The sequence below is a fragment of the Anser brachyrhynchus genome, assembly GCF_964034855.1.
Source record: "Anser brachyrhynchus genome assembly, chromosome: Z".
NCBI classification, from domain to species: Eukaryota; Metazoa; Chordata; class Aves; order Anseriformes; family Anatidae; genus Anser; species Anser brachyrhynchus.
The window spans coordinates 19,795,781-19,817,074 of NC_137697.1; the positions used below are offsets into that span (position 1 = coordinate 19,795,781).

The 21,294-nt window shown below is 37.1% G+C and overlaps 1 protein-coding gene across 4 annotated transcripts in view; it reads left to right on the forward strand.

Annotated features, from left to right (window-relative positions):
• Nucleotides 1–21,294, forward strand: part of HOMER1 (homer scaffold protein 1) — an 87,964-nt gene that overhangs the window by 55,272 nt on the left and 11,398 nt on the right. For all 4 annotated transcript variants that reach the window (XM_080573134.1, XM_080573132.1, XM_080573133.1 and 1 more), the window contains exon 6: nt 10,765–10,921. In XM_080573134.1, coding sequence (XP_080429260.1) covers nt 10,765–10,921 — 157 coding nt within the window. The remainder of the gene's footprint in view (nt 1–10,764; nt 10,922–21,294) is intronic.

Consider the following 21,294-nt stretch of genomic DNA (forward strand, 5'->3'; position numbering starts at 1 on the left):
TAGTCACCATTCAGAACCTTTTTCCCACTGCCTAATTAAATACAAATATTTCTGTCATTCTATAGGATGTCTTTCTGTACCTGTAGTGGAGTTGCAAGGCCCTGCATCTGCAACAGTTGTTCTGCTAGATTCAGTTTGTTGTGATAGTGAGAACAGGAACCAGCATTAAGGGTCTTAGAGACTGAGATATCCTGTGGTATCACTGACAGAAAGTTCCAATAACGTCTAAAATAAGTGCATGCATATCTTTCACATTATACCACTCGTAATGGCTGCTCTCATTAGCAGAGGTGCTGCTGAGGTGCACAGCACTCTAGTTTAAGCTGTGATAGTGCCCAGAAACATGGCAGAAGCTTTTGCAAAGAATTTCCGACCCTGGCGTGTCGTGTGTGTTGGATTTAGAGGACTGGGAGAGAGCCCTTTTACCACCTCGCTGCAATATGTGCTGCAGCCTGGCTGCCGTTCCTCAGCCCGCTCCGGTGTAGCTCTACCTGTCTTCACTCTGTCATTGCAAATCTGTCTATCTCTGCTGATCTCCGCAGAATCGACCTGTAGCTGCAGCAGCCTTGTATTGGCCATGTCTACAAGGCTAAATAAAACAGGCCTGGACACTGAAGGCCTGAACCACATCCATGTATTACAGCATGGGCCCACACAGTGTCTCTGCGGCCCACGGCACAGTTACTTTTGTGTAGGGTCCTTTTCCTCTTCCACGTATCTGCAAAGATTTGAGGGCTACATTGCCACCCCCGGCGTGGCTTCTCCTTGCACAACAGCAAGGACATGCACGCGCGGCCAGAAGTGTTTCAGATGGGCAGGGGAGGGCTGCAGGTGGCGTAAAGCCTGGTAGGGTGATTTTGGAAGACTCCGTAGATGCAAGGGCACTAACCCTACCTATGTGCATGTCTTATGATCCAAACTGTGCTCAGGATTGGGCCAACTGGTGTGGATCGGAGATGTCTGGGGAGACTGCAAATTTGTATGGCCTTCAGAAGCTCCGGGCCTTTTGGCCCTATTTTACTTAGTGGTGGAGTTGTGATCACTGGGAAAAGAGCTGTTCCTTGTCCTTACTGTCACAGCATAGCCATGGTGAAAGTAGGAGAGTTTCTCAAACTCACAGAGATGTAATTGAGAGCACAGTTCAGATAAACCCTTAAAGCCAGAATAGCGTTCAGTAAATGAGTAAGAGAACCGCAGGGCTGTCACATAGTCTCTTACCTTTTCTTACATTAGAGACAGAGAACAGATCATATCAATGTACACATAACTTGTTGTTATAGGTAGGATTTTTGAAAGAAACTGGCTTTTTTCTACCTAGGGGCCTCTGGAAAATTAATCTGTACTAATTCAAAGAATTAATTTACAGTTAAACTGCTTTAAATTCTTGTCCGTACAAATGAGTTCCAGAATGAAAGCGGCCATAATTCGGATAAGTTCAGAGTCAGAATTCAAATAAGTTTAGAGTCAGGGTCATCGTGTCCTGTTACCTCACTTGCTGATAACCACATCATCTAATTACTTTTTTAAACTGATTAAGTGCCATAGGAGCCCAAGTCAGTTTGACTTTCTTTACAGCCAAATACCTGGTCATTTTAGAAAATGAGACATAAGTTCCTAAATTACCTAGGTTGCTTTTGAACATTTCGTTTTGTTGGAATATTTGAAGTGTTCAACACCATAGCAACAGCATGGAATTATGCCTCATCTTCTATAGTAATTTAATATACTAAAAAAAAATGACTGGTTATTAGTTTTGAAAAATATCAGTTACATTACAAGTGTGAGAATAAAGTATCAGTTCTAGTGATACTGATAAGCAATTTCAGAAAAGGAATGAGGGCAAATCTTTTATTTTTTACTTTTTCAGAGGACGCAATGAAATTTTAGGTCTGCAAGGTCTCACAAGTATGAGAATAAAATACTCTTACTGATGCTAATAAGTATTATTAATAAAAAAGCAAGGACAAATCTTTATTTTAATTTTTCAGAGTATGCTAAAATTTTAGGTCTGCAAGGATTTAATGGCTAATGCAAAAAGATAGGAATTAATTGGCTATGCTTGCTCTTGCAAAGAGCTAAAAGTTTTTTAAAAAGAATTATTGATTTTGTTTTATGCTATATGACCTTCATGAAGAGATAACCTAGTGTCCCTTTATTGTATAAAACCAAATGACTAAGACAAAAATTAGATCTCGTTAAAAGAATAAAATTAAAATAAAAGTTGAACCTCTTCAGAGGAATCAGGGATTTTCTTGGTGCTGCTGTGATAAATTAGATTAAATACAAGTCTTTTGTGTTGTGTTACAATATACAAAAGACATGCATTAAGTTGTTAATCGTGTAAGTTTAATGAGAAACAGTTTAAATGTCAGCTATGTAAATAGCAGACAATACAAGAAGCTTGGAAACTTCTTTCATTGCTTCTGTGGAGAAGGGTGACTCTTTTTTAACACTACTTTAAGCTGGGTCAGGACTGCGATCTAAATCCCTGACTGATAAGGATCATAGCTGAAGCATTTGTTTTATGTTAATGCCCTATCTTCTGCATCCCATGGAGTGGCTTTCAAAAACTCTTCTACTACTATTGACTCTTAGTGTTCCAGTAAGCAGTGAATACCACCTTACCTGGGCATTTTAGTTTCAAGCTTTGTTATCTTTTGAAGAGTATGATACTAGGATACTGTGCAAAATACTTATATAGAATTTTCCGTCCTTAAAAAAGAATTTAATGTCGTCTATTCCTCAGGGTTAAGCTTCCGTATTGAAAGGTCTGTGCTATGGTGGTTTCTGTAGGTCCTGTGATGAATTAAGACAGTATTATGAAATATAGAATGTAAATTTAGGTGGTAGAGATAAATAGGATATAGCCACTGATTTTCATTGCCTAGTCATGTGCCACATAGTGGAAGAGGTCTGTACCATTACTGAGAGGTTTCTTTGGTCAGCTTCTTTGCAGAAGGTTCCTTCTGCAAAGGTTTTGACCCTGCCCCAGTGACTGATAAAACATGACGAGATGCCTAATAACAGAACTGCCTATAACAACACCGGAAAATCAACACTTCTGTCCACAAGCTGTATGTGTGCTTTGGACAATTCAAAACCTGAGAGCACAGTCAAACTCAAAGGTTAAGTGCAAATGAAAGGTCATATTTGAAACACCTTGAAAGAAAAATCACTAATCACTCCATAAGCACCCTTCATTCCAAATTTGCAGGAAAAGCTTCTACATTTCAGTCTTCTACACTGAGATAGGAATTAGGAGTTCAAGCATATTGTAGCTCTGAGTTGAGCAAAGAGGTGTAAACAAAAAATAATAAAAAAATAGAAATAAAAAGCAACAACAGAAAATACATCCTGGAGTGGGATAAACCTTCAACCTTTGCGAAGAATGATAGACTCTAAAAAGTTATGCTCTCACCTGCTGCTTTCAGCCATTCTGTAGCCTTTCTCACTTTCAAGGAGGTGTGTTATTAATCTCCTCACTTCAAATATTATGTGCCTCATGAGCCTCCCTAATCTTTTTTGCTACTATCAAATTGTCATTTAAACTGTGCACATTATTCCAGTCTAAAGAGATGATTCACAACTATGTTTCCCTGGTTTTGTGCTGATGTAACTCCATTGAGATCATGTCGATATTCCTTGTCCCAAAGGGAAGAACAGATCTTTCATGCTCAGTTAACATTCCTACTTCTCTCCCCAGGGTACCTATTCTCCTTTGCTAGAAATTCTTTTGAATACTCTAATTAAGAATAAGAATCTCATTGAATATTAATTAGTTTTTCACTGGCCTCACTGAAAATATTTAACTCAAAGCAATTTCCTGGTAATTATCTCTTGATTATAATTTTGAGAGGACTTACCATTTTTTAAAATAAATTCCAGTTTTTGAAATAAAACTTCCTTTTGCATGTGTCCGGTTTGTCACAACTACTGATAAAAACACAATAAGCAGTAGCCATGAAGAAGTCTTTTTGTTTTGTCTTATTTTTTGGGCTTCCTTTCTACAAAAGCTGTCATTATGTCCATAGCTTTCCTTCTTTTGCTGTTTTTCATTCTAATTACTTAACTATACAGCAGATGACTGTGTCCTTCATGCAAACAAGTTCAGAGTCTTTTCAGGGGTTGAATCTATTGGGCCTGTACAAGCAGACAGCTTTGTATTAAGGCAAAAATGGCAAAACAGCTCAAGACTTTTCTTTCTTGCCTATTCCTGGAATGGTGAGATAGGACCTGCTTGGTCCTCAGCACTTTCTTCAGCTTCCCACTCACTCTAGGACTCCTAGTTAGGTATAATTAAATACATGACAAAACCCTTTTCTGCTTCCAAATTTGCTTTGAAGATTCAAGAGAGAGGAAGAGAGACTACAGAATTTTAATTTCATGCCCTAGGACATATGGTGCTTTGGACTAGCAGCAGGACAAACTAAAACCATAATGTTTAAATCCTTTCTATCATAGAAGAAGGAAGTGGAAGTAACTTTTCACTTTTAATATATGGCCACAGCAGACGCTCTTTGAAATCTCTGAAAAGGGGTGAAATTCCCAAAATGCCAGAAGTGTGAGTTGTTTTTTTTTCTAAATCAGGATGTTAAGTAAGAAGCCTAAGACTAATTCTCAATGAGAATGAAAGAGAAGGCTTCTTGTGAACTTTTAGGAATACTATCAGGAATGCTGCAATCATCCTGTGTGCCAGCAGTGTCATCATTGGCCTCTAACAGGGCAGTCATGTTGTTCCAATGAAAGCAATTGCAAGCATAGCCCATTGCAGAGTTCTCAGCCTTCTTGCCTGGGATCTCAGCATCATCCAGAAGCTTGTGAAGTTATCTTAAACCACACTTTAAAGCTTACCATCTTATTCTAACAGCATCACATATAGTTTCCATTATTGCAGCCAGGAGCATTAAGCGTTCTCAGGCCTCTGTAGAAGAACACTTACATGGCTTTATTTCATGTGAAGGATTGCATAAGGACTTCAGGCAGAATTCCTTCCCAAATTCAGCTGAAAGCCTTATGTAAGTCCAAACACTTGCCTTATGCTTCCAAAGAGAAGTGATGCTGATTGAATTCACTAGAACTCTCTGACACTACTGTAGGGGAACCAAATCATTTACAAGAACCCTTTGCTTCCTTGAGCTTGAAGAGCTGCTCTGTGCAGCTCACAAGAAAGGCTGTCAGTAAGGATCAACCTTTGCTGCCAGTGCAGCTAATGTGTTGCTACCAGCTGGTTGACGTACCTCTCTCGCTGATTGGTAATGCTTACATCACCAGGCACTTGGTCTGCTTCCAGAACATGCCACTATTTATAATCTGAACAGCAGCTACAGGGACTCTGCTCCATTCATATTTGTCAAGTCTTATGGAGTTAGTTACTATACCAGATGTCAAATTGTATGGTGAAAGTACTTCAGTCTCCATTCAACCAAATTCCTCATTTCTGCCACCCCAAGACAGTACTGCTCACCATATATCTGAAGTGGAGACCAGTGACACTTGAAGAAAAGAATTTACTTGCCTTTGAGCAGATGTAGTTTGAAACCATGACTACAGTAGAGTAAGAAATCCAACTGTTAAATTAATTCATTTTTAAGCAACAGTTCCAGAATTAAAAACATAGAATATTAATAAAGCATAATTCTGCACACCCTTTATTTCTGTAAATCTAAACTAAAGCTTAAACCATGTTTTATAGTGTTGATATTGCCTGCAATGCAGCAAGCAATGAATAAGCAACACTGATTCCAAAAGCAGAAAATGTCTTTTAACTTGGACTGCTTTTGTTTCTTTGTTTTGTGAAGGGATCTCTTGAAGTAACTTAATTTTGAATGCAACTCATTAATGTGGGCTCCCTGCACCTGCATTTGCAAGTCTTCTCCAACTGCCTAAACATGGGACTGGAGCTTTTAGGATTAATTTTCCTTAAGTGACCTACTTCGCAGAGAAAGATAATCATGCATTTATAGCCTCTCGCATTCTATTCAGGTCACAGATGGACAGATAGCAAAGCTATTCCTCAGTCACTTACTGGAGTTGTAGCTAATACCTAGTGAGAATGGAGATCAGGTCAATGTTAATTGGTCAGAATGCCTAAAAGTATTGAAAATTGTAGAATCCTATTTCAGTCTCAAGGGGTGTCACAGTTATGCCATAGGATACCAGTCAGTGGTTTGGTCTAGGAGTGTGTTGTGGTAGTGATTAAATTATTGCGTGCTATAGAAGTTAAATATCTGACTTTGAATCCTTTGCCTTGAAGGTGGACACCATGCACCATTCTGGCAGTGAACATGTCTAACATTACCCACATACCACATACTGTGGCCAACACCAAGGATCAGAGGTTCTGGGAGGTTTTTGAGTTTTTACTTGCTAAGAAGTGCTTACAATCCCATGAACAGTCATCACTGTAGAGATAATTTTACATACAATCAGTGTGACCTAAACCTGTGTTACGGAAGAATTTTTTTGTATACCATGTTCAGTGGAGACAATAAAACTTGTATTTTGCTGTTAACCATAACAGACCTATTTTTTGCTCTTGCATTGGGCTTATCCTCCACTGCTGTAGAAACACTTGTGCAGGTATGTTTGTAAAGCAGTTTGTCATCTGTGTTCAAACATTCAGAATTTTCACAAGGAAATGACAAGGCTTCATTTTCTGTTATGATACTTTTAAAAGTTCAGTGGAGCTTTTCATGATGAGAAACAGGCAAGAACAGGTATGAAAAATGTCTCTTTTTTTGAAAAACTAACTTAAAACTTAAATTGTGCCAGGAAGCCAGTGATGTTAATTGTGACGAGTATGAAGAAATAAGTATTTAAATCATGACGTTGTTAGTAAAAGGATGCCTGGCTTTCAGAACAAAACAAAACAACATACTTATGCAGGTTGAATTCTTAAGCTGCAAATGTGTGCATGCCTGTGTCACCGTGTTTATACATACAGCTCAGCTCTTTGCTCTGCAGTGTAACTCTGAAGGGTGTCCTGGCAGAAGTTGCATTGTAATTTGGATCACTTTCATCACTGAATAAGTGTTCCCATTTCATGTGGGCAAATAATCTTGGAACACATGAAGAATGTTTTGGTTTTGTTTCATTGTGTAATGGTTTTGTTACAACCATTAAGACACCCTGACAGAGGTGTGTTTGTATTTCCTCTGATGCAATCTAATACATTGAGGGCAAAATCAATTCCGTTTAGCAAAAAGCCTTTCAATCAGGAGTTAAACAAGAGGTTTTAGAGAGAAAGAGTATGGGTAGCCCACCTACACCTATCCTAAGTGACGTTAGTGCAGCTGTTTCATCATCAATATCCTGGCCACAGGGTCTAGCAGTTGTTGTGAGCCCTTTGGGTTTTTGAGGCGTGTGTACTTTCAGCTTCAGGACCTGAGTGTTTACCATCCCAGGTATTAGCTCCAGAATTTTCTCTCCTGAGGGAGAATTCCCTGAAGTATGTGCCTGAAGTGTGTGTTTCTCAGTGTTCACTTTGGAGCTGTTAATAAACTTGAACACATGTAGCCCTACAGATAGGAGCATCAATGCATATAATCTTAATCTAGTTTAAGAACAGCCTGTTGTAGGTGTGCTTTGATCTGTTTCTAAAATAATTAATTTAAATCAAGATAAGTCCAGTTTTAACCAAAATAATTCACAAACCATACATTTGTCTGTGTGCATGTGTGTGTGAAGAAGTTATTTGAAAATAACTACGTATTGCTATGATTGGTTACAGGCTATTTTAATCAGATTATGATTTTACGAAGTATGGAAATACAAAAAAAAAAAGTGTCTTTGGCCTTTGTTTCTTGGTATGATATCCATCACATATTTGTGTCAGAGAATGTGGAGTTTTTTTCCAGAAGAAACAGGATAAGTCTAAATAGTTGAGAAGTTATAGTGTATTATCAAATACAAAACTAGACTAAATTAAGTAATAGGCTTCTATTTTGTGGAGCAGTAGTACAATCCACAAAAGATATTGTAGCGATTATTTGTAGGAAAAAATGTACAGTGTATGTTATAAACAACTTCTGCATTACAATAGGCGTGTTCAAACCCACTGTATAGATTTCTTAGGGATAAAACGTAAAGTTGAGAAATAGTACTAGTGCAGTCCTGTTGAAAGTGACTGATTTAAAATAACAAGCTCCAAAGAAACCTTCCAGCTTTTGAACCAGGGTAGCTATAGCAGTTTACAGAAAATACATGATTTGTATTTACCGCTGATGTTCCAGTGTACAAGAAATAACTGAAGAACTCCTAGCTGTTTTCTTGTCAGGGTGGTAAGGGCAATGGGCAAAGGTGCAGGTGAGACATGCCAGGAATCCCACTCATGTGGTTACTCAGCATTGACTAGGACTCTGTCTTCTGGGATTTTCATTGCTTATAATTTTGCCTTTTATTATTGTAAGTATAAAAAATAATTTGAAAAAAATCCATTCACTACCCTTTTTGCATCGTCAGTTATGACATGAAGCGATCAAACAGTTCCCTTCCTGTAACCATCCCAGATAATTAGCTTGTAATCTGCTGGATTACATGAATATAGGATCTTGTGTGTATATCTCTTCCGTGAGAAAAGACAAGTAGTAAGATACATTTTGTAAACGTGAGTAAGCGTCACACACACAGTTAACTTCTAGTCCTGCTGTAGCAGGGCTACTAAATAGGACCACTCACTTGCATGAAGTTGGTGTGGACATTTGTTTGCAAGATCAGAACATCTAGGAGGAAATGCGATTATGATAATGAACTAGAATTTTTCGCATGATTTTTACAGAAGTTGTTGATCTGCTGTACTACTATAGATGAAAAGTAAATCTGTTGAGAGAAACAGAAGTATAGATATTGTTACATAAATTTGTTCTCATCTTCTTTAATATGTGAGTCAGTGTTCCCTAATGAAGTAGGATTATCATTATATTAGTTTAGTCACTGAAGATTTAAAATTTCCAGTGGTGAACTTCTAATTAGTAGAATAGATCATGAAATGCTAGAGCAATTTGAAAGAACCTGTATTTCTCTTCTGAAAGAGTTTGTATTCCTGTTCAAGGGAAGAAGCAGTATATCTGGAAGAAAATGCAGGAGCATGGAAGAATCAGACATCCCATTTTAGTGAAACTGTAGATGTGATCTGAGTTGATAATGAGTGGCACTTAGTGACTGGTTGACTTTGAACACCTAAGGAGTTTTTGTAGGAATCATAATGTTTTTGAAATGTGCATTTGTGGAACAGGCTGTGCGTATGCAAGAAGTGAGAAAAAGAAACTTGGTGGGTGAAATGGTGGCAGAATGATTCATATGTGCAAAGTTCAAATAAGCCTATGAGCTTATATACAAAATATCAGTAAACTATAATTAAACATATGGTCCCTTCCAACCCAAGCCTTTCTGTGATTCTGTGATATTAAATTATATTAGTTATTAGAAATAGATTACAATAATTATTCATAATTCACTATAAACTTATATGCAAAGTCATTTTGGTTAGAGTTACAGATCATTAGTTGTCAGTGATGCCTTTACTAGTAAGTTAATTAGACAAAAATTAATTATTTTCTATATGTATTTTTCATGTAGGTGTGCAACTCACATGTGGTTGTCTTTATAAAAGTAAATGGTAATGACCTATTTGCATAGAAATACAATCACCTGATATATCTGAGATGTTTTTCCTTTGCATTCTAAGTATAAGGATGGGGTCTATGGATGATGGCTGACTAATTATCTTTGAAAATTAAAATCCTGTATTTGCGCAGATAGTAACTAAATTATAGGCAAGAATTGTTCCTCCATGGCTACGTAAATAAATCCCACCATCACAATCCTATTTGCAATAAAGGAATAATATCTCTATGCTTCTTGATCTTTAGGTTCTTTGCTGATATTACTGAAGAATTATTAACAGTATTATGTTGTTTAAATTCAAGATCTTTGATTTTGTAAGTCCAAATTAAGTATGGTATTTAATAATAATAATAAAAAGTATATTTCAGGCATAGAAGGCTTGCATTAGGTCAACTAATCTGTAGTTCCAAAGCACTACATTAGCTCTCTTAATCATGTTGGTGACAAATCTTTCCCTACAATGTCTTTCATTAAGTAATACATTGAAAAAGCACTTATACATAATACATATATATTAAAATGATGACTAATCATGTGCATATTCTAGAATTACATGCTGTTACTTTTCCTAGAATCACAGAATGGTTTGAGTTTGAAGGGACCTTAAAGATCATCTAGTTCCAATCCCCGTGCCATGAGCAGGGATGCCTCACACTAGATCAGGTTGCCCAGGACCCTATCCACTTGATGTCTTGAACTCCAGGGATGGGGCATCCACAACTTCTCTGGGCAACCTGTTCCAGTGCCTCACCACCCTCTGAGTGAAGAATTTCCTACCAACATCTAAGTCTTCCCCCTTTTAGTTTAAAATCATTACCCTTTCTCCTATCACTATCTGCCCATGTAAAAAGTCACTCTTCACCTTTTTTATAAGCCCCCATTAAGGACTGAAAGGCTGCAATGAGGTCTTCCCTGGAGCTGGTTGGATTTCATCATCCATAACATTTTATTTAAAGAAAATAACCTCTTGAACTAGTAGGGTAGAGGTTGTTTTCCGGTAATGATAAATCTATATTAAAAATTCTGTTGATGAGTACTTTCCGAATTTGAAGTTTTGATGATTTGCACACTTCTATTCTCATTTGAACATTTAGTCCTAGAGGTTTGAACTCTCTGACCATTCTCATTCTCTCTCTGCAGTTCGACAATCAGCAAGCATTGGGAGGCAGAACTGGCCACGCTCAAGGGTAATAATGCTAAGCTCACAGCAGCCCTGCTGGAGTCCACTGCCAATGTAAAACAATGGAAACAACAGCTTGCTGCGTATCAGGAGGAAGCAGAACGTCTTCATAAGCGGGTAAGTCAAAGCAAACAGCCAGTGTTATTGAGATGGAAGTACTGGTGACTGTATTCACTCATTTTGAAGTGGAACAAATAAGCTTATTGTTGAGCTTTAGGTAAATCTTTGAGACAGACGCTAAAGATCATTTTAAAGCACACAGAGTTTCTCAGCGAATTCTTTTGTAGCAGTTCCTTTTCTTTAGAGGGTTTTGTTGTAGCCAGAGTTATCTATGCTCTAAACCTTAGGCCACCTTCGCCAGCTTTCACTCCTCACTTTATGCCAGCTGCATCGCATCTGTTTCAGGACTTTCACCATAACATTACATGTGACTCCCTCTTGCAGCTAAGCCCATAGAAACTTGACATCAGATCTGTAAGTTAAAGGAACCCTCTTGTAGTTCCCAGAGTTACCAAGGACTAGCAGCTTCCTTTTGGTCTTGCACCCAAAGAAAACTGTGTGTAGCACCAGGCTCGTTATGTGCAAATAATGATCTGCTCCTGCACTCATGCAGGAGGGGCAGGGTCTTGTTCCATTCACTGTAAAATTTGCAGAAGTCATTTGGCAAATCAGAAATTAGAACCACAAGTGGGATAGGAGTAACAGTTTTTGAGAGAGGAATAGAGTATACAATTTCTCTTTTCTTTTCACATATAGCACTTAATATATTGGTATAATTTATTCACGTTTATCCATGTGAATGTGTCATTGTAGCTTAGGGCGTATTTTTGTTCAAAATGAAGGCAAGTCTAGCACATGTATGTAGAAAAGATGTAGAAAAAGATGTAGAAAAGATTTGGTGGAGTATTTTTAGATTTTTTTTAATATGAACTTAGTTAAGAAAACTGAGAAAAAAAAAGGCAGAAGACCTGTATACTTTTGTGGATGAAGACCACTTTCATGAATAAGCTGACAGACAGGAAAGGTTAAATAGCAAACACAGCAGATTTTTTAATTTGATTTTATAGACTGTAGTCTCTTATACAAAATAAGGTATGGAAATAACAGATAGCCATAGCCAAATCCTGCAAATTACAAAGGCTTCTTTCAGACGTGCACTGGACCTGTCCAACTGAAGGCTATCACGGGAGCAAACATCATATTGATCTGAGGATGAGAAATTCAGCAGGTTGCACCTAACCTTCACCCAGCCCTGGAAGAGTAGCAAGAATTCCCACGACTTGAGAAACCCGGGGAAATGTCAGGTTGTTGGGGCAGTCCTATACCTAGACTGATTTGAAACAAGGATCTTGAAATCCTAGCCAAATGAGTTTAATAGGGAGGAGTGACAATTTCCAATGGACTCTAACTGCGTGTGTGATACCTGTCTGGATGAAAGGCATGAAATGTAATTAAAACTGGTGCTTTTTGCAAAGTGCTTTCAATTGAAGAAACTGATGGTTGCTGACAAAATTGCATTGCTTCGGAACTTTTCTATTCAGGCACAAGCTTGTCATGCATGTTCGTACAGAGATGTTTTCACTTTCTTGTCTCATTTAAGCATCTCCCTTGGAAGAGTGGAAGTTCTAACCTGTTTTCCAGGTTTGTGGATGAAAGATAATAGTCAGATTTGATAAAATTTTGATACTGCAGAATATAAGGTGGATTTCACTACTAGTTAGGTTTTACAGTGAAGATGAGGTAGCATTCTTCTTAATAAAATGTATTGACAACTTCAGTTGCAAAGGTGAGAGAGACAATAGAGTTCTGATCCAACAACAACAAAAAAAAGTAATGCAGAAAAACAGAAACTGAATTTTTTGCCTGCCCACTGTGGGGATACCCAAACAGACAAAATGAGCACAGCATGGTGATAGAAAATCCCTTTTTCTTGATATTACTGTCACTCTTAGCCCTATCCTGTTATTGGAAATTTGTTATTGGCAAACATAATTACTGAATATAGATTTTTTTTGTATGTTACTTTGCTTGCACCTGATACCAAGCAAACCCAGCAACTTTCCTGCAATTATTTTGTATTTCTGAGGAAATACAGAATGTTATAATGTGGGATCATCTATGATGTTCTTTTACAATCACCTTTTATGTGCTTGTATTAAATCTTTCTGTAATCCAGGACCTTGGGGTTTACTAATATCTCACAAACCTCTCTGCATATGTCTCAATGGGCACGCCTGTAAATTACTACAGCTCAAGAATACTGCCCTCTATTGGAATTGCTTTGAGAAAAATAAAGACTTGGCTAACACAGTAAATCAAACTGTCTGGGCAAAAGTCTGCAGAGGATGTTAAAAATCAATTTATCTGTTACCCATACAACACAATACAAGAGCTATTCTGACCTGCGCACTGGGCACTGATCTTTCAGTTTGAAGCAGGTCCCCATTCCAAAAAGAAACTGTAATTCAGATATTTCTCTGTTACATGGACAGAAAATGTGCTTTTGAAAAGGTGAATGTGGAGACTGTTGGCTATGGTATGTTTGATAGCAAGCAGTGTTAAGAGACTATGATGTAAGCATTCTGTTAGGTTTATCTGCTAAGCTCAGTGTAAGCACCAGCTGCAACTGATCCAAAAATGCTCCCTAAATTGGAATCCATTTCTCCTGAGATTATGTAGAACTTACACATCATGTTTTGGATGGTCCTCTTTTTTTATATAGATGATTCATATAGACACAGAAACATGAATGGGTGTACCAGTCTAAGAAAACTGACTAACGTATTGAGTTAATTTGTTTCTGTAAGTGCTTGCCCTTCTCCATAGGATAATCGTCTAGGTAATCCTCTAGACATGTGATGAACTCCATCTTTAGTTCACAGAATCACAGAATAATTTAGCATGGAGGGGAACTTTGGAGCTTATCTTGCCCAACTCCCTACTGAAAGTATGTCCAACTTTGAAATCAGATCCAGCTCCAGGGTTGGATCAGGTTACTCAGGACAGTGAGTCAAATCCAGAAAAATAGAGAACCCACAGCATCACTGGACAACCTGTTCCAATGCTTGACCACCCTTCTTGTCAAATTGGTTTTTGTAATATCTATTCAGAATATGCCGTACTGCAACTTGTGGATGATGCCAGTTCAGAAGACAAATGCTTTTTAATCCAGAAGAAACTGTGTTGAGAAAGGGTTGATAGATGATATTTAAAAATATTCATAGAAAAAAATACTTCAAGGATAAACAAAAGTTTGGAAAATAGTTTGCATGTTTAGTCGCAATGTAGTTGTTTTATATGCAAAAGTTGGCTGTCACAGCATCTTGCCCACTGGAGAAGTAGAATGTGTGTAGATCTGTATTCATTAGAGGGATACACACACTTGTAAGATCATAGTGTTGTACAAAATAGACCAGCTTTCAAAATAAAGAATTGTACTTCTACCACTAGCTGTTAAGTTTAGAGCAATTTAATAACATATTATGTGGTTTATATATAATGTGATTGTGGTATTCACTCCTTACGTGCTTTAAGTATATATACAAGTTTTGGTGCCTGAGTCATCTATCTATCTGCAAGCCACAGCAGACTCATACCCTCTGTCAAGTGTGGTAGTGGTGGGGAAGTAATGCATATTGATTAGGAAATTTTATCTTATTATTTCTGTTTTTAGCTTCCTCTTTATATAAATAGCTTTATATATAGTCTTACTTAAATAATTGCCTCTATTTAAAAATAAAGGAATGTGGTTTTTTTTCCTGCTAATACTATTTATTAGGTGACTTTTTATGGTACCTTTCTCCACAGTTCGAATTTTGTCATGTTTAATTTATAAATATCCTTTGATTTTATATCATATCTCACCTGTATACTTTCCTTTATTCTCATTCACTGTGATAAAATAGCTCCTTTGGCTCATAGAATCATAGCATCTAGGTTGGAAAAGACCTTCAAGATCACCAAGTCCAACCATCAACCTGACATAGCGAGCCCCACCACTAAACCATGTACCTAAATGCCACATCCACACGTCTCAAATACCTCCAGGGATGCTGACTCCACCACTTCTACTTCCCTGGGCAGCCCGTTACAATGATTGTCCACCCTTTATGAGAATAAATACTTCCCGATATCCACTGTAAACCTCCCATGGTGCAACTGAAGGCCGTTGCCTCACATCCTATCACTTGTCACCCGGGAAGAGTGACCAACACCCACCTCACTTCAACCTCCTTTCAAGTAGTTGTAGAGGGTGATGAGGTCTCCCCTCAGCCTCCTTTTCTTCAGACTAAACAGCCCCAGTTCCCTCATCCACTCCTCATAATTCTTGTTTTCTGGGCTCTTTACCAGCTTCATTGTTCTTCCCTTAATGTCTTCCGCCAACTCAATATCTTTCTTGTAGTGAGTGTCCCAAAACCGATGACTCAAGGTGCTCAAGGTGCGGTCTCACCAGTGCTGCGTCCAAGGTGACAATCCCTTCCCTAGGCCTGCTGGCCACACCATTTCTGGTGCAGGCCAGGAGGCTGTGGGCCCTCTTGGCCAGCTGGACCACAGCTGGCTCACGTTCAGCTGGCTGTAGACCAGCACCCCCAGGTCCTTTTCTGCCAGGTAGCTTTCCAGCCACCCTACCCGAGCCTGTACCACTACAAGGGGTCGTTATGCCTCAAGTGCAGCACCCAGCGGTTAGCCCTGTTGCATGCCACACAACTGGATGCAGCCCATTGACCTAGCCTGTCCAGATCCTTCTGCAGATCCTTTCTACCCTCATACAGTACTCATTGTAAACTTTGATTTTTCAGGGGTTTTAAATTCTTTTAAACCCATCATTTTCTGTTCTATAATTGTTTTCAAATTTGACTGAAATAGTTGTTCTGTGTATCACAGATTACACTTTTAAAATAATAGAAACAAAGCTACAATGCCCCCTCTTTGATTAGTGATTACATTTTAAAAAAATTAAGTTAATTTATTATCTTTTTTTTTCTTCCGATTAAGATTTCCACATACGACAATTTAGTTTCTCACATTAACCTGCACTTATTTGCTTTCTCTGAGGCTTTTGTTTTCTTTGTTCCATTTATTCTCTTCATTAGTAATGCCTAGAGCTGAGAAGAAATAGATACAAATTCAGTGTGTCTGAGTGCAAAGTTCTCCATAAATTAAAGTTTTGTGCTCTCTTCTGTTATAATTTGAGCTTAAATCAGAAATACTGTATGTTGATATTTTGTCAGACATATTTTTCAAAAGTTGACTAAACTTTTGAATGGATTTTTCCTTTTAAAATACAAAGAGATAATAATTTTGAGAAGACATGATGCCCAGTCAAGAGCTTAACTTAGAGCTCTGAGCCTTCTGTCTTCTAATCTGCTCAGAAGCAGCTTAACAACAAGGATTTCCCTTAAACAGGGTTGGGGAGCACTCCTACACACCCTGTGTAACATTTGAAGTCAAAAGGGATTCATGAGTTTAGAACAGCTCAGTAACAGAAAAAAACACCAACTGAAGTAGCTACTTCAGACAAATAAAATAACAGTGGTACTAACATTAATCCTGGTATCACAGAAAGGAAATGATTGAGTGGTGATATAAATTATGGAACATATCCCAAAGTTTCATCTTTGTCATGTAAAAAATTACAATTATACATTTTTTTCTTGTATGCTAACTGCTAAAGTAAATCATCCTATGACACTGGGCAATAGCTCAGAGTAATAACACCAGTGCATAATAAAAGAGCTGCAGTCCTTGAAGATCATATATCTGCAGGAAAAGAAAGCTGCAATGACAAGATGAAGGCAAGTGATCAAGCTCTTGGGTATTTCTAAAAGAACAGAGAGGTAAACTCTTGAATTCTAGATTGTTATTTTACCAAAATTTCTTAGAAAATTAGATAAAATTAGCTTATTATGTTCTGGTTCTTTCATCCGGTGAATGAAATAAGTATGAAGACATCTTATGCAGTCGTCAAGAACACCTGACAAATAATGGATCTTGATTTCACTACTGTAAAAAGAAATTTTTAAGTGGATATTTAAAAAAATGCATGAGCATGCAGAAATAAAACCATGATCATTTTACCATGCCATTTGTATGCTAATTAAAGAAAACAAATGTCTAAATGCAGTTGGTGAAGTCCACAGGAAGTATGAGGCCCCATATAAATCATCTGCTCAGATTATCCTAAAAATGTCTATAGAAAATCTTTGCAGACCCCTAGCAGTCACCTCCACATTTCCACCACCTGCATTAATAAATGGATAGCCAAGACTCAGTTTCAAACATGCAGATGTGCAATTGCTTGCTGAATCAGAGCCCATGCTGTGGATTTCTGATTTTCTGAGAAGTCAGTGCTCATTGAAGAATTTATTATCGCCAATATGAGACTACTGTGAATAACTTACTTAAGTGAGGAAAGAAATGTTCTAAAAGTGGAAATATGAAATAAGGTGACAGAAAGAGTGGTAAGAAGAAGAGATTTAATCCAAAAAATTATTGGCAATGCGTCTTTTTTTATGTGATGTCTATCTCTTGTTATACAGTCTTCAAGACTGTGTCCCTCCTATCCCTCCTGAAAAATATGAACTTATATTTAAACTTAGATTGCTTGATTAAAGAGAAAGGCTACTTGAGTATAATTTCCTTCTTAAATTATTGTAATTAGCATGCGGCTCGGTAGTCATGTGGTGCCATTTGTTTATGAAGAAAATAGATAAGCATTTTGCAGGGTAAATATGGTTCATTTGGCAATTTAATTGAAACAGTGGGACTATCATTTTGCTAGCATTTTTAATGCATTTAATTGAAACAAATGTGTGTGCAGTTGGACCAATCCTAAGTGAACAAAAACCAGACAAATAAATCTGTATTTTTACATATGCATTCCATTAATCTGGAATTGCAAGCAAATTTTTGTTGCACTTGAAAATCCCGATAAAGACAAAATACATAGGTAGCTTTTGCCCAAGTTATGTTAAGTAATGTTAAATATTGACCAAACGTTCTGGGGAGTGTTAAGAAACAACACAGTCTTAGGTCTGTGTTGGAAAGGCTAATTGTTCTAACTGTTGAATTTCTAAAGGTATGTGGGAAAACAGTGACTTTGCTTTTTATTTTTGAAATTGCAATCATTTCCTAAAAGAAGAGTTTATGTTTTAGGGCAGGCTGTAATTACCTTCCTAAGGTCTGTTATTCCAACAGTAGAACTAGTTTCTAATAAAAAGAAATCCATAGCGGTACTTTAAGAATCCTTGAGAAGAGCCTTGTGACCTGGCCACCTTTGTTGCATGATATTAGGGGATAACCAAAGGAAAAAATGTGAGCATTTTATTTCAAGGGATATGTATTTTTCTCTCAGATGTACATTTTTGCTCCTCCAATATCCATTTCGGCTATCATAAATTTCATACTGGTTTTGAAATTTTATTTGTTGTCAGTCTTGAATTTAGAATGTCAGAACATTTCCTTGGACAGAAGTGTCTACCACAGACTCCCAGGTCCCTTTTTAGGCATGATTCCTAATACTTATAGTCCACATCTAGCCTTTATTAAGAATCAAACCTTGTTTAATACTTCGAAGTTACTGAAAAATCTGCCCTTTTTCAGGCAAAGCAGGTGAATCAGGTTATAGTTGTTTTGTTTCCTGTAATCAGAATGTGAAGCCAACTTTTTTTTTTTTTATGGATGGTGAACTGAAGGCAAGTCCTTTATTATCTTCTGCTTGCCTTGATTTACTTTTAGAGCAGATTTCCATTTATGACCCAAGACAATGTCTTTATTTTTTTTTTTTTTTGTGGAAATTCACTTACACTGAATGTGGGGTGATAAAAAAGTAACTGCGGTCACTCTGGGATAGTAAAAAAAATGTTTTCACTTAAGGACCCTCATCCCCATCTTCATCATCTTTCTAAAAAGAGGGAATACTGTTAAGATCTGCAGGGTATACAAAGCGCACTTTGTGGAGGCATACTGCAGCATTTTTATGTAGTCAAAGCTTTGTAGAATGAAATATAACCTATAATTCCAAAACTCTATTGGAGAATGAGGAAATTACAGGAACTAAAAGTCCACAGGATTAAAAGATGACATATCTGTATTGAGTTTGTTATTGCATGTATTTTATGAACTGGTCAGATAGCAGGAAAAAAAAAAAAACTTACTAATTGAATTTCAGACAAAGGGATATTCCCTGAAGTTAGTATTAACACTATCAGTTGCAAATAGCAATGCATGGCTGAAGCTCAGAGCATCGATTTTATTATACTTCTTGTATTTTCAAATATTCCTACTTCAGTTTCATTTTTGTTTTTCACAAAAATCAAGCAGATGATGGATTATTCCTCTCTCATCTCTGCAGAAATATCTAACTGTAGAAAACATTTTGATATTTCCATGGCTTGAGGCTTCAGTGCCCACAGAGAAAAATGTGTCCTTTTCAGCAAAATCTTTAATTGATTTCTAAGTTGAAAAAAGTAATGTATTGTTGGTAATACACAAAACTCTTCCCCTTACTCTCAGGTTATCATTTTATCTATGGGTAAATCTTGAAAGACTACAGTAGTTAATTTGCTGTCAGAAGTGATAATACGATGGTGCACTTTTTTTTTTTTCAGCAGCAACCTAGGAAAGCAATTTTCCTTGTTTTCTGCATTTTCACATTTATTAGAACCAAAATTTTTCCCAGAGTTTTTATTCTTGAAAGCTATACTAGATTGTTTTTTATGGTTGTCTTGTTTGCACGCTGTCTTCCATCTTACTGTCTACCATGAAGAACTGAGAAGCTTCTTCTGCAAAACTTATGTGAAATTTTATGCAGTTATTCCTTGTTTTGCTGAGCTACACAATATCATTTTTCTACTTACTGTGGAAAGCAAAGGGCTCTGTTTAATTTGAAGGAGGTTCATCTTCAATTATTGATGGAATAATATCACAATCACGGTTGTGATCCATTAAGCAAGGGTAACTCAACCAGCTAAAAATGCATAAGTAATACTTAAATTCTGTCTTGCACGAGTACTCTCTCTGTTCTGCACTGTAGCTTGGGTTAGTAGACCTTAAATACTGTGTTCCACAATAAATAAGTGTCAAAAATACCTTTAGGAAACAACAAGTTAAGATAGTCAGGTATATCTATAAAATAGACTAAAGCAACACTGAAAATGTACTTTAACCCGTATTTCTCAGCATTTTTGTAATAGCTAAAGTAATTTCTGTATGAAGTTTAAAGAGAAATTAATGATTTGTAGGTACTGACTCTTAAGACAGGAAAAAAAAACAGTTGTTGATTGAGATTAGAAGTATACAAATCTATTTCAAGAAAGTGATATGAAAAAAATTAATCAACCTTGAGCAAACGTAGCTCAGATTCATTCTGTCAGTAATTGCTCTGGGAGGGCAACCACTTGAAATATTTCTGTCATTCCCAGTTCTTTGCTTCTGTCTAACCAAAGTCTTCACTCATGAAGCAGTTGTCTGTGTTAGGATTTGATACGATCTCTACATTTGTTTTCTTCATGCTTTGATTTGGTTTGTTTTCTTGGAGAAGCTCTGTGCAATTACTGTCTTAAGCTTATATAAAATCTGTTGCCCCTTCTGTTACGTGGTCTCACTCCTCCTGTCTTGGCAACAGCTGCACAGCATGATGAAAATGTCTGCCTGGCGTTCTCCTCTATTTATAGGGTGTTGACCTTAGATCAGAATTTCCAGAAAACTCTTTAATGGCCTCTGCTCAGAAGGCTTAGGCTCTGTCAGAACAAGTTGCCTTTCTGTCTTATTTCAACTGATGAATTTCTCACTAAAGTATGCATTTAAGTATAATAATGTCCATATGAGGGAAAAAATAGCCCATTAAATAGTCACTAAAAAGCCCTTTCAGAATTTCTTTCTCTACAAGCAATCTTTACCTGGATGACAAATGTAAAGTACAGAAGCAGGGGCTAAGAACAATATTCCTTTAAGTCTCAAATATGAAGCCACAGTACAGACTTTTTCCAGATATGGAAGTCAATGCAGTCTTATGATGAAGAACCTTGTTTGGTCAGTTATTGTTCAAAGACTGTTTTTTCAGTCTTTGTCAGAAGTCAGAATACAGTCAGAATTCTGTACTGGAAACAAGTTTTAATCACAGATACATTATTTAGTGTTGCTGTGCAAAGACTTGAATGATTGCTTGAGCCTTGCTCTTAAATGTGAAAAAACAAATAAGGAGATGTCCCTGAAAATAGCATGTGGGAGGGTCAGACTAAAGCATTTTAGCTTCCTGTTATGCCCCCTTCTGTGCATAACGCATAAACAGTTATTTTTGATGTTTTTTGGACCAGTGGTCATTAGAAAAATAAATTCAATTTGAAACAAGGAAATAGAGCAAGTAAATGTTATCCATGTTTTTGCCTAGAGCTTTATATTTTGTTACTTCTGTTTTCAATTATGTATGCTTTATATCGCATCATTTTCCATCTTACTCTGCAGATTTTTTGAAAGGTCGTAATATGATT